The following is a 13,586-nucleotide window of genomic DNA, read 5'->3' as shown; positions in this document are numbered from 1 at the left end:
CACACAAAATGAGAACAGACAAAGGCTAGCCTAGCTCTATAAACTTGTCTTTCTCATAGTAAGAGGAGAATGCAGAAGCAGAAAGTACTTCTCTTATGCCTTTAGCTTGTAGATTTTTCCATTAAAACTATTGTTTTAATTGAGTAGTTATAAAGAAGGAAGCTTGAGACACAAAGAACACGGGGAAAACCAAACAACAAAACAATAACAGAAAGACACCACAAAACCCAGCACTTTCCAGGAAGAACCATGAACCTGCATTTGAGATTGTCATTGGAGTCCCTTAGATTTCCCTGCCAGTCTGGTCCTTTATAGATAGTCTAAACAACATAATTCTTTGCTTAACTACCAAGGCTTGATTCTTTTGTTTTGTTTTATTCAGAAAATAATTAAGTTCCTTTAATTTATTCCCACACATTGCTCAGAGAAAATAAGATTTTTGTAAAGCACTTTTCACAGCAAAACATTTTTCTTGAAGTAAATTAGTTAGCAGAGTAGAGGAAATCTATATAACTCTGTGAATGTAGTAGGAACATAATGAAACTCAGGAAGAAATGTTTTTAAATGCACATAGTAGTGATACAGATCAAACCAAATGATCTCTCTAATTTGTATCTTGCTCTATAGCCTGGGTGTTAAATCTGATGGAAAGCCCACTGAAGTCAAAAGGAGTCTTTTCAGCGGGTTTATATCACTGAAATGTAGCATCCACCAAGCCATGGGCCTGCAGCAAACCTCATTATGGTCCCATATATGAACATGTACATCTCAGAGCACTGCAGCTGCTGCAGAAGATGAAGAGCTGTCGCTGCTCAAGTCAGTTTAGTTTTGCCATTGATTTCAACAAAGCCAGAATTCCACTCTACATTTCCAAATAACAATTACTATGTTCTCTATTTTCTGAAAAGAAATCACAAGCAATTTGAGAGGGATTTTTAAGATCTTCCTATGGAGCTTGTCCTAGTCAATGCACATTTTAAATAGTTTCAGAACAAGCAGGTCTGCAGAAAGAAAGCAACATAATTAGGGCATGACAACTTTGTTCCTCTGTTTGCCATATTTAGAGCTGTTAAGACCAAAACCTGAATTTTTAAGCTCAGCCCAAAAAGGGAACAAAAATACTCATTCTATTTCAACAAGTGTTACCAGGTAGTGACTTTCCAGATGCCACGACCAGAAAGGATACAGAAAATCACTGTAATTATTAAGATTTTAGTATGATACATGGTGTGATTCTGAAAGCAAGCAGTATCCTGAAAACTATACAGGTCACAAATATCCAAATCAGTGAACTGGAGAACATTAGCAAAAATACAGGCACACTTACTTGTTTCCTGGAAAATGTTCCACTTGGAGTTACATACCTGAATCCCCTATCAGTAGATGAAAACACACTCCTAATTTTGTATTAAGTTAATAAAAATCTGAGTACTGCTGAGTTTTGGCAGGTGTTGCAAACACCAAAGGAAATATTTGGTGCAATGCCTAGTATTTCCTAAATGTAATTTCTTTTTTGAAATATCTGCAGATGTTCTCAGATAGACCAGAGAAGGTCCAGCACCACACGTAAAGGCTCCTCTTTCTGTGTTTTACGTTGTAGCAATTACCCTAAAACTTGCAAAAATTAACCTCCTAATTACAGAGATCACAGGAGTGCATTAATTCAGCGACCAGCACCAGTACAACATGAATGCAAAACTAGCCTCACAGTACCTCAGCAGATACTCTGCTCTGTTCACATGCTGAGGAAAAGATCAGTAGATATGCGTGGTACAGCACCACCTGCTGACTCTGTCCAGAATAATGTTAGAACATTTTTAGATGCAGCTTATATGCAGTTCCATTAATCCTTTTATATCCAAAAAATACTATTGCATGGTTTCAGCACTCTATTCGGGAAATCAAAGTTAGGCATGGGTCCAAATGTTTACATGACTGAAGCTGAATACATTCATATGAACTCTTTATTTTTGCCAAATTTTACAGAAAGTAGTATAAGCTGAATGATCAGTGCTGCAATTTCATGCTGGCTTTCTGGTAAGTGATTGATTGCATAAATGCCAATCCTGGGGTTCGCAAGATTAGTGGATGCTTTTGGTGAAACTACCTCCATACTAGCTGGCACATTACTACTGTACAGAGCACAGCATATAAAACACAAGGTTTAAAATCACTTCAATCTTTTTTCCCCTCCAACTTTTCATCAAGAGATCAACAGTACAAACTACAAAGTTCAGCTGTGGAGTCTGGCCCCAAACAGATAAACAGAGATACAAGAAGACCAAACTATAATTCCAAAAGCAAGCTTTTTCAAGAGATTCAAGGCTTCCTTTTCAAGCTTCTTTCCTTAGTTGTCCCTCAGAAAAAAACAAACTATAGTCACTCTTTCAAAATACATAACTGAAAGCTCCATCTTCCACTGCAAAATAATACAGGTAGATTTTTTTGATCCACCATATAAACAACACAGCTATTTAAGACCTTTTTAAAAAGTCCATGAGAAAACTGCTAATTAAATTCAGATTCATAAGAATGAGGGTTTTATCACTGACAGGGTAACTACATTGGTGGCACGGTTCCTCTATTCAACTTTGGCCAGTTCACTTGGGTCTTTAAGAATCCTACAAGCACATTTTTTTACCACTGAAGTAAATAAAGCAACTTACGGTTCTGGGGTATAGAGAGGATCCGAGCCATGTCGTACATACTGAGTACAGTGAAAAACTCTGTATGCTAAGCCAGCTAAGAAGTCTCGGGGAGAGAGATATCCAGCAACTGGTCTCACTGTGAAGCCAGACCTTTCTGAAGTGAATGAAATAACAAAAAAAAAAAACATATCAATTTTTAAGGATAGACAACAGTCTGCAGTTAATTACCAGAAACATGGTATGGAGAGTCTTGGCTGAAGATCACCATACATCATCCTCATCTATGAAGTACAAGAATTGTTTTGCATTGCAAGCATATGTTTAATGAAAACAGCTTGAGGTACTTCAAAGTTTGTTAGAATAGCTGTACAGAAAGGAAGGTAAGGGATGTTCTCAAATCACAAAGCATCTGATTTTTACATCTGGTAGCAAAGTAGGAGGAAGTTACCCAAAACAGAGGATGACTTCTGCAAAAGGTACTGAAAACAAACAGAATAAAATAGGATAAAACCAAAGCTGCCCTTGTTTTTACAGACAAATACTGCTCTGTGACAGTAAAATACTGAATTTCAAACCTGAAATCCTCATTTAAATGTTTAACAAAGTGTTCAGTTGACAGATTAGTCCCAGTGGAGAATCATTTCAGATTGAGTAACTTTGAAAAGCACATTTCTTTCCCAAACTCGTTCTTAATTCCTTGCAAGTGTTTACAAGAGATTGTTCCAAGCATGTCTTCAATAGGTATTACTGTGTTCCATTCAGTCTAAAAACAGATTTGTGAAAAAAAAATGCTGATTTTTGAGTTTCTAGTGAAGAAAAAATGAGCCTGTTTCCTTAGGGATCATAGTGCAGTCTATGAGAATCCCAGAAGGACACATCAAAATGAATCAACTATCAGTAAATTCAACTATTGGCAAACAAGAGTTAAGGATGAAGCAGGGACTGGGCAAAGTAAGCCTCTCGTTATCAATTTCAAATTCCTTTTAGTTAATAATTTGCATGCTTGGGAGACCACACTTAGCCTTTTTTTTCCCTCCGTAACACTTCATAGCCGATAACATTATTTCCTAAACACGTCTTTAAAGTATTTGAATTCCTGAGCTCCTGAGGAGGATTTACAAATAAGCATGTGTGTCTGAAGGAACCCCTGGGAGAAAACTTTAACTTGAACACTTTGGCAGCTGCAGAGTTAAAAACCAACAGGTTCTTCTTGTACACTGCTTCTCCTTCCACATGGGATATATTTCCATCACAGGTGGGAAAGCTGACTATTTTCAAACTTTAATGTGTAATATCCTGATTTTTTTTAAATACCATAGAAGTTGTAGATCATCCATGGAACCCCACTGAGCTTTCTCTGTACATCAATGTGAGCTTCATGAGGTTTTAAGCATTCAGGAGAGCCTCCTATTTTCCTTTTTCATTAATTGCCTAGATACGGTGGGAACACACACTGTGGTTACCAGGACACCCACCCTCTGTAATCAGAACAGCAGAGCTAACTCAGCTCTTTTTCATCACATAGAAGAACATTTCTCCCTGTGTAGGACCAAACCAATGCAGCATGTGACTATTCATTTCACTCATTTCAGCATCATACCTGAAAACACACACAACCGTCCTCACTCAGCAAATCCTCTTCCATGAAGAGTATAAACCAGTTGCCTGATAGTACTGGGAGCCTTTCCATTCAATATGCTTTGCATTACATTATAGCAAAAAGGAGTGTTTTCAAGAAGCATTAACTACTGATAAATCAAACATGAACCTTACCTTTAAGAAAAACAGAAACGTCTTCCAGCTGAGGCACATTATCCTCTCTATATCCACAGTACTTGGTCAGCAGAGGAAAGTTCTTTAAATATTCACGACAAGCATGGGTAGGATAGAGTTTACTGAGTTCCCTGAACACCACCCCCCATGTTTTAATTTCTTCAGCTGTGTACTCCACTCTGGGAATGGGTTGACCACTGTTGGGGGAAAAAAAAGGGATAAAAAAGGGGGAGAGAGTATATTTGAATACAATCAGATTGTATATTTACAAAATACATATGTTTATTATTTAGACCATTGCATACGTGCATTTGGAACCCCACATTCATTCAGGAATGCATGATGAGGAAGCCCACCTCAGAGCCAACAGCCCAGAAAAAAGTGAAACTAAGACTTTAAATACATCTCTCAGTATTTTTCTTCTGCACAATTTCTCTGCCTCCTCCGCCTTAGATAGATGCAGAGAAATTGCAGAGCAGGAGCCTCCCAGGGAGCTTGCTGATCTGTCTCTGACATCCAAGATTTGCCTCCAGTGGTTACAGCTAATTCAAAACTGAATGACAACACAGAGTGTGAGGGGCTCCTTCCAATTTGTGCTGCCCTGTATTTAGCTTTAAGGAATTTCCTATGGCATAGTCTTCATCTTTCATTATGACTTCCCTCTAGAAACTTTATAATCTTTCTCTGGATTTAACGTACACAATCTACTGCGAGCAACTATGAAATCTGCCATCTCCTCAGGTATCCTTCTCTTCTCTCAGACTGTTGAGGAGCACTTATCAGGCAGAGGGATTCCATGTCCCTACCTCCCACAGCCCCGCCATAATGCCAACACCATGAGTACTCCCAGATCAGTGCTGCAGCATTCTCTGCAGTCCCAGACAGCAGCCTTGGCTGGCCCACCAACAGGGTGCACAAGGAAATCCCACTGCAGCAGGAGAACTACAATGTATGTGTATATGTACTGCCCTAGCAGTATATTTGCTAGGGCAGTTGAGTTTCCCTCCTGGCTCTCACCTGTTTTATAATCCTGTCTTCACCATTCCAGGTAACAAGGAATGAGCCCTCTTGTCGCATGCAACTGCTGTTAAGCAGTCTCTCCATGCACAAAGAGAAGAGCCTCTGCCCTACATTCATATGTGGTTGTCCCCTTATCTTTATTGAAAACTTACTATTTAATCCCCTTGCCTTTCACTGTATCAAAGTATTTTGATCCATAGCAGTACCTGTCAGTCAAAGGATACTTTGTATGAGGCACTCACACTTGTCAAAGGCGCGCTGAACATCCAATACATTAAATCTGCTAGTTCCCCTTCAGCCACTCTTTTGCAGACACGACAAGAATTACAATGCATGTAGTAAAGCATTGCTCACCAGCAGAAGCTGCACTGGGTCCATGCCTGTCATGCTGTGGGAGTCAATCCTTCAGAACCAGTATCTATCTTCACCTGCACAGCCCATCAATCTTAAGCTGCCTGCCAGCTCGTGGGAAGCATAACAGAGCTACTCTAAATCGTATCATACCCACAAGGTACAACTACACTGTTACTCCACCCACCTGGGGCTGCCAGAGCTGTGCAGGAGCCTCATCCCTTTTCCCTAGATGCAACCTCTACTATGGATACTGCCATTAAAGGTCAGCACTGGCCCAGCAATGCAGAAGAAATCTGAGCACCAGTGGAAAAAAAAATTAAGATTCTATTTAGCATGTTACTAGAGATGTATAAAGAAAATCAGGGTCCTGAAGCTTGTTCACTGTTCACTAGGAGGTTTATAATATAGTAATTGTTTCAATTAATTCATTAGCACTGAAATATGGTTCACTGAACATTAATTCCTTATTAGAATTTATGCCTAGGAGCACTGATCTTATTTTAAGATGATGGTGATACTGCTCTCTTCATTAAGAGTGCTTTCTTTATTGAGAGGATGGACGTAGCCAGACTCAAGGGAAGACTGCACCATTCTCTTTTCTCACCCTCTCACAAGCAATCCCCACCTTGCTTTCATCACCCAATAAATCACACCAAAGGATAGCCTAGTCCATTAAAGGCTAACCTAACCTGAATTTTTATTTCCCCTTATTAAAACGGGGTCTTTCCATTTTGCCATGGTCATGAGCTATCAGCTCACATTATGAATTCCCTCTTGGATTTTTCTTGCATTTTTCTTCCAGATCTAATTTTCTCAACATTTTTGCAATCTCTAATCAGTCTCAAAGGGCTAATTAGCAAGTTTAACACATTTTCACTATCTTTAGGATATAAGCTCAGTGAAGGAGGGAGGAATATTTATTTTTTAGTCCACTTATTTCACAGAGCTGATCTTCATTGATGTGCTCTATTAACACATCTTTCCCTTTAACACCTAGCACCAGCAAGGATCTGGCTCCTCTAGGTTCACATCTTAGTGTTTTTCTCTCTGTCCCCAGCTGAGGCCTCTTTATGTTCTATCAAAGAAGGACATCTACTGCTACAGAACAGCAATTCATAAAGGAAATGTCAGTCAGGGATTTTCAACTCAACGAGTTTTGACAGTCATTTCTTTGAGCCAATTATTTTGTGGCCAAATCTCTTCATTACTTTTCTTTAGGAACTAAGTTTGTGGGTTTTTTTAAACACCAGAGGATGAAAATTAGAAATGCATCAACCTGAGCTTTCACTGAGGAAGAAATGCTGAGAGGTTAGTGACAATGCTCTAAATTTGCCTCTAAGAAAAGTCCTTATACCAAAATCGTATTTCACATTATCATGAAGCTCTCCCAACATTTCCTAACAGACCTATTCTTTTTGTATAAATAATAAGTAACCTCCAGACCACAAAAGAGGGTGCGTTGAGACTGCAATGTAGTGTCAAGACACCTACACTAATTCTGAATACACCAGCATGGGTAGTAAAAATAGTTCAGCTGTAATAGCACAGCATCCTCCTGGAGCTGATCTCCTCCTCCCTGAACTGTCTCTGAGAGCAGATGTATCCAGAGACAGACTGACTGTACAGCCCTGTGGATATGGCATGCCCGAGGGGTGAAAAAAGTCATGTTGGCAGATCTGAGGAGTATGAATGAGTTTTTGCCACATGTTAGGTAACTGTGCGGATCAGCGACCTCTAAGCCATTTTTTAGTTCCTGGCTAAAAACATTTGTAGAATCTCATTTTCCTGCTCCTGCTGCTCCCGTGAAGAGCGGGAGCTCTCTCATAATGTTTGAAAATATCACTGAGATGAGGGAGTGTTTCTGAGCAGATTTGCCCCCAAATAACCAACCTCTGTTTCAAATTGTTTGAAAAGCATTTTCCTTCCTTTTATCTCTTTTTCTAAGTATGTGCAAGACTTTTCTGAAAGGATGCTTCTTGCCAGTTTCATGGGAAAAAAAATCCTTCTAGCAGAATACCAACCACTACTCAGTGAGCCAGCAGGACCTTTCCAGCACTCAGGCAGCTTAGACAGGGAGAAAAGAGGAAGATATTGCCAACAGCTTAGCAGCTGTGAGGTGCAGGACACTACTGTTTTCCTTAGTAATAAATGGAGAACTGTCCTAGTTTACCAACAGAGATCTAGAAGCACACAGTATGCCCTCATCCACAGGCATCTGCTTGACATTTCACACTGCAGCAAACGTTAGGTAAGAATAACTAACTCTGCAGCAAGCATGAGACTGGGAAATAAAATCAATCAGCTGTAAACAAACAGAAAACTTGCCTCGACTTTAATCTGAAAACTGGCTAAGCTTAGGACTTAGGCTGACAAAGGGATCAAAACACAGAGCCTGGGAAGCTTCTCCACCCACCACCCTGTTCCAACATGCAGAAGCTCACTGTGCTGGATGAGTGCTATGGGCACCCAGACGAACTAATGCCACCGTGGGCTGGAGAAAGGGAAACCAAAAGCTGGTGCTTGGATATTTACTGTATTGGTAACAGCATAACGACATGAATGGAACAAAAGTAAGGGAGAAATACAATTAGGATTATATGGTCACAAAGTACACTTAGTCTTCCTTTCCCAATCTCCAGTCTTCTACAGCTCATGAATTAACTTTACAGTAAGAACAAAGAAAGCAGAACCAAACAAACTTCTAAAATGATTTCTGAATTGCTTCCTGATAGGATTTGCCTTTCGTGAAGGGAGAAAATCACTGCTGTGCTCTGCATTCTTTAAACAATATCCTTTGAAATCTCAAAAGAGAAAAGGAAAAGCAAAAATCTGAAAATGTATGGTAATACAGAAAGGAACATGAAATTAGTATGTTCTTTCTGCTGAGAGTGAGGGCAAACAGAACAGAGCCTAATTAGAATTAGCTGAATCCTTACTTGAGAAGAAAATCGCAACACAGTAGGTGTTTGTAGGAAGCACAGAAAGTTTCCTAACTTCCAGGAATGGCAGCAAATACTGACTTGACATGGAAAGAGATCAGAAGGTGGAACTGCAAACAGCATATTTATACACAGACACCAGCACCATAAACTACAGGGAAATAATCCACTTACTGAATTCTAGGAAGTTTATAGCTGTGGTAGCAACATTCATAAAAGGCATTTTGCAGCATCCAGCATGTTAAGAGCATGAAAAGAAAAGAATCATTCCCTATTATTGCCTTTTTCAATAAGCTACAGCTAGCTGTAAGTTAACTGTTAACTACAGCCTTCCCAGATTTGGACCAAATCTTGGGATCCTCAGGACCTGACACTTACCCTGTACCTGAAGGTAGAGATGTCATTCATTTTCATTTTTCATCATAATTGTGACTAATTCTGATAATTCATCCTGTTACAATGGTAGGAATTGAACGGTTATGACAAACATGGCCCTTGTGTGAAGCACTTTCCTATGTGTACTATTCCAGGTATGTCTAACAGTTCTCCTCACAAGAAGCACAACGTTCTATGGTTTAAATAGTAAATAATGATTTGGCATACAGCAACTGCAAAGAGACACTGGCTACATACAATTCAGCAGTAAATCAGTTTTTCATTAATAACAGTTCCTTAAGTTTAATCTGCTATTAATAAAACTCTCAAAAGGTAGTGCTTACATTTCAAACGCTTTCTTTCCTTGCCTGTATCTGTTCTGAAAATGTAACAGGATTTCAAGCATCAGGTTTGCACAGGCTGCACCAGTGCTAGTTTAAAGGATGACTTTGTCTACTGCAAAACTTCCTGCTACAGAATTAAGTAGAGCATGAATTCTAACTAGTCAGCAGCCCAGGGAAGAATTATACCAGTACTTACTATTTATAGCTCATGGCAACATCCACAAAGTATTTTCTTCTCTGTCGATAGACATTGTCTTTAAATCCCTTAAGCAAGGAAGAAGAAAGCAATTTATAACAAAGACAGAAAATTAGCTGTGAGAATTATAAATCATTAAAGTGTTTACACAGTACCAAATTATATTGTATTTTGATTAACACCATCTTATGGATTGCAAGAGAAAAATATCTTTTGCCTTTTTCCCCCACCAAAGTCCCACTGGGGTGTTTTTAAGATAGGTTTGTGCATAGGTAGTCATTTTTCCAAGGCAATGAAAAAGCGCAACTGTATTCCTGTCATTTCATCTCATGCAGGTTTTCCTTAATCTGTATGGAGATCCACAGGCAGGCATAAAGCAGAATAACTGACCTTTTCTTGATACATCTGTCATCACTAGAAGACAGAAGGTGCCGAGAGTTCACAAGTAACTCATTTTGAAGATGCTACTTCAGCAGTTGCCATTTTAACCAACGCATTAGAGACTGAGCCAACAGCCTCCAATAGTAAACACACACATTGCTGCGATTTGAGCTGCAGATCAAACTCCCTACATATTAGGCAACAGCAGGTTCTTGCTTTTTGCGTATTAAGTGCAAAAGAGCAGTACTACACATACAGACTAGTCAGCAACAGCCCTTCAAGCTATTCAAAATCAAAACACTCTCTTTTATATCTATATATATAGATATATCTATATCTTCTATATGTACAGAAAAAATTTAGACAATTCAGGTCTAGACTACAAAAGAGATACCTGCTTTCAAAGCAGGACTTGTAATCTGTTGAAGATGGAAAAAGAGTGAAGTTATCTAAGTGCCACAAGTAGTAACTCAGAAAGTGCATTTAGATTTACTCAAGTGCCATGACTTGGGGGGTGATGGGCTGCTCCCATCACCTACTCACAGCTGAAAAGTTAAGCACATTTTTTTCCTTAGCACTCATATATGCAGATCAGCAAAGGGAATGAAAACACAATATATTTTTATTTGAAATGTTTATGAGCTTGCATGAGAAAACTCAAAAGGTATTTTATGGTCCCATAACCAAATCTGTGCCACTAGGGAAAATGTCAGAGGATTGTCTTCAGAATTCAAGCCTCCACTCTCATGCAGGACAGCAAAGGCCTTACACAACACCCTTCATGTACTGAGCAATCCAGCATATACGAGCTGGAAGAACTCCTTGAGAGTTGCCCTGCTGAGAAGGCTTAAGAGTTCTGACTAATGAAAAACTTAATGTGAGCCAGCAGTGTGCGCTTGCAGCCCAGAAGGCCAATAGCGTCCTGGGTTCTATCAGAAGAGGGGTGGCCAGCAGAGTGAGAGAGGTGAATTCCCTTCTCTATTCTGCCCTTGTGAGGCCCCATTTGATGTACTGTGTCCAGGTCTGAGGCCTCCAACACAGAAAGGATCTGGAGCTGTCAGAGAGAGTCCAGAGAAGGCCACAAGGACAATTCAAGGGCTAGAGCACTTCTCCTATGAAGACAGGCTAAAGGAACTGAATTTGTTCAGCCTGGAAAAGAGACTTCCAGTGTTTAGAGAGAGCTTATTAACATGAGGGAAACCAACTTTTTACAGGGGCAGACAATAGGATAATGAGAAATCTAAAAGAAGGTAGATTTAGATTAGATGTCGGGGGGACTTCCTTACTGAGAGAATGGTGAGGTGCTGGAACAGATTGCCCAGAGAGGTTGTGGATGTCCCAACCCTGGAAGTACATAATGCCAGGCTGAATGGGGCCCTGGGCAGTCTGGTCTATTGTCTATGGTAGAGGGGATAGAACTTGACAATCCTTGGGGTCCCTTCCTACCCAAGCCATTCTATGATTATGTGATTTATTTATTAAACATGCTATTGATTTGGTTATTGACTTCATGTGCATATCCATTGTGAGATCAGTTACTTCATGACCTCAAACTACTGCCTGCCTCCCTAATCCCACACTTTTGTGGTCTGCTTTCAATGGAGCATAACAACCTCCTGTGAAATACTACAGACCACTCAAGAATTATGTTACAAACAATCAACATTGCTCATATAGAGAAGCTTTTTGACAGGCAAAACCTTGTGAAATTTTGGAGCATATGACTATCTACATAATACCTTTTGCATTAGCATTATGTTATTCAGCTGTAACATGTAACAGACAAAATGGGATGGATGACAGCATAGACAACTTGAATGTCCAACACATGCAGTGAAATCAAGACTGAAACCATTAGCCAGTATGAAATGGGTTAGAATCTAAACTAGTGCTATACTGATTCCATAATGGAGTAATTCTCTTTGGTCTGGCATCTACACACTACTGTGAAGGAACAGAGCGGGCACCAGAACTGGCATTTGAAAGGCCAATCACAGATTTTATAGTTTTTTTTCCCCATCTCTAATATCTAGCGTGCTGCATACGCTAACAAATGGGGTGTAAATTATGTTCATAAGAGTTCTCTCAAGTGTAAAATATATATTCATATAATGCAAATGTCTTTTTTCATTGTCTGTAAAACTGAAGGCAGATTTTCAGTAAAGCACTCAACTATTTAATGAAGGCACCAGCTCAGAACATAAAACAGTATCAAATGGCTCATCACAATCATCAACTCAAGGCTAGAATGAGTTGCCATTAAGGCCTCTGTTTGAACCAAATCACTGTTAATGGTTGAAGGTAATCAACAGATTTTTCCATTCTGAGAAAATAGTAGGTAAATCCTCGCTTGTCATTAATATCTGCATGTGGCAGATATCAGGACCCAGGAACATGCTTCCCAGCTACAGGCCCACTCTGCAGGAAAGGATCACATTCAGGTACTTCAGTTCATTCCTTCCTTTCAGCTCGAAGCTTCCTATAATACCAGTTGAATTCAGCTTTCAGAGTAGGAATAATACATAATTAGTTGCCATTAGTGTTGCTCAACCAAGGGATCCAAAGGTAGAAACTTCAATTTGAAGCAAGAGAAAATCCCTTAACACAAATGCTTGCAGTCATGTGCCATCTAAAGAATTAGATGTTTAGCATGTATGGACTTGAGCCATATGTAATAAAACAAACCTTTTTTTTTTTTTTTTTTTTGTCTTTTACACTGAGCATTTGGCAGCACTACAGGTATCACTTATGTGAAATGTGAGCTTGACTCCTGTCACTAAAGTCAGGAATCAATGTGAGACACCTTCCCATCTGTTGCATTCCTTTCTGCACACAGAAACAGGAACATGTTACTGTTTTATTTTGCAATTATCTCCTGAGTTGCCAGGAAGTCTTTTTCCACAATTCTTTTTTCCTCTGACAACTAAGCTAATATCTATTCTTATCTAAGAGCCTCTTGTGATAGAACCTAACATCACATTGATCGAAACTCTTCTGTTTGTCTGGAAAAAGACAGGGATCTCTTGGAAAGAGTCCAGCAGAGGGCCACTAAGATGGTGAAGGGCCTGGAGCATCTCCCCTGTGAGGAGAGACTAAGAAAACTGGGTCTGTTTAGCCTTGAGAAAAGAAGACTGAGAGGGGATTTGATCCAGGTTTATAAATACCTGAGGTGTGGGGGCCATAGTGGTGAGTCTGGTCTCTTTTCAGTAGTTCGTGGGGATAGGACTAGGGGTAATGGGATGAAACTACAGCATAGGAAGTTCCGCACGAATGTGCGGAAGAACTTCTTTACAGTGAGGGTGACGGAGCACTGGAACAGGCTGCCCAGGGAGGTGGTGGAGTCTCCTTCTCTGGAGATATTCAAGACCCGCCTGGATGCCTACCTGTGTGACGTGGTGTAGGGAGCCTGCTTTGGCAGGGGGGTTGGACTCAATGATTTCTAAAGATCCCTTCCAACCCCTACAATTCTGTGATTCTGTGAAACTTTTAACAACCAGCTATATAAAAAATAAATAAATGAAAACAGCAAAAATAAATAAATAAAAGAGGACAAAGT

General features: G+C 39.7%; 1 protein-coding gene across 1 annotated transcript in view; it reads right to left on the bottom strand.

Moving 5' to 3' along the window:
* TPH2 (tryptophan hydroxylase 2) overlaps positions 1-13,586 on the bottom strand; it is a 47,162-nt gene that overhangs the window by 27,924 nt on the left and 5,652 nt on the right. The window contains exons 5-7 of the mRNA XM_015855789.3: positions 9,650-9,717; positions 4,422-4,618; positions 2,667-2,802 (exon numbers count right to left, since the gene is read on the bottom strand). Coding sequence (XP_015711275.1) covers positions 2,667-2,802; positions 4,422-4,618; positions 9,650-9,717 — 401 coding nt within the window. The remainder of the gene's footprint in view (positions 1-2,666; positions 2,803-4,421; positions 4,619-9,649; positions 9,718-13,586) is intronic.

The sequence above is a fragment of the Coturnix japonica genome, chromosome 1 (assembly GCF_054131305.1).
Source record: "Coturnix japonica strain WE chromosome 1, WE-NBRP24, whole genome shotgun sequence".
Classification (NCBI taxonomy): Eukaryota; Metazoa; Chordata; class Aves; order Galliformes; family Phasianidae; genus Coturnix; species Coturnix japonica.
Note: the sequence above shows the minus strand (reverse complement) of the source record. Positions and strands in the feature narration are given on the sequence as shown.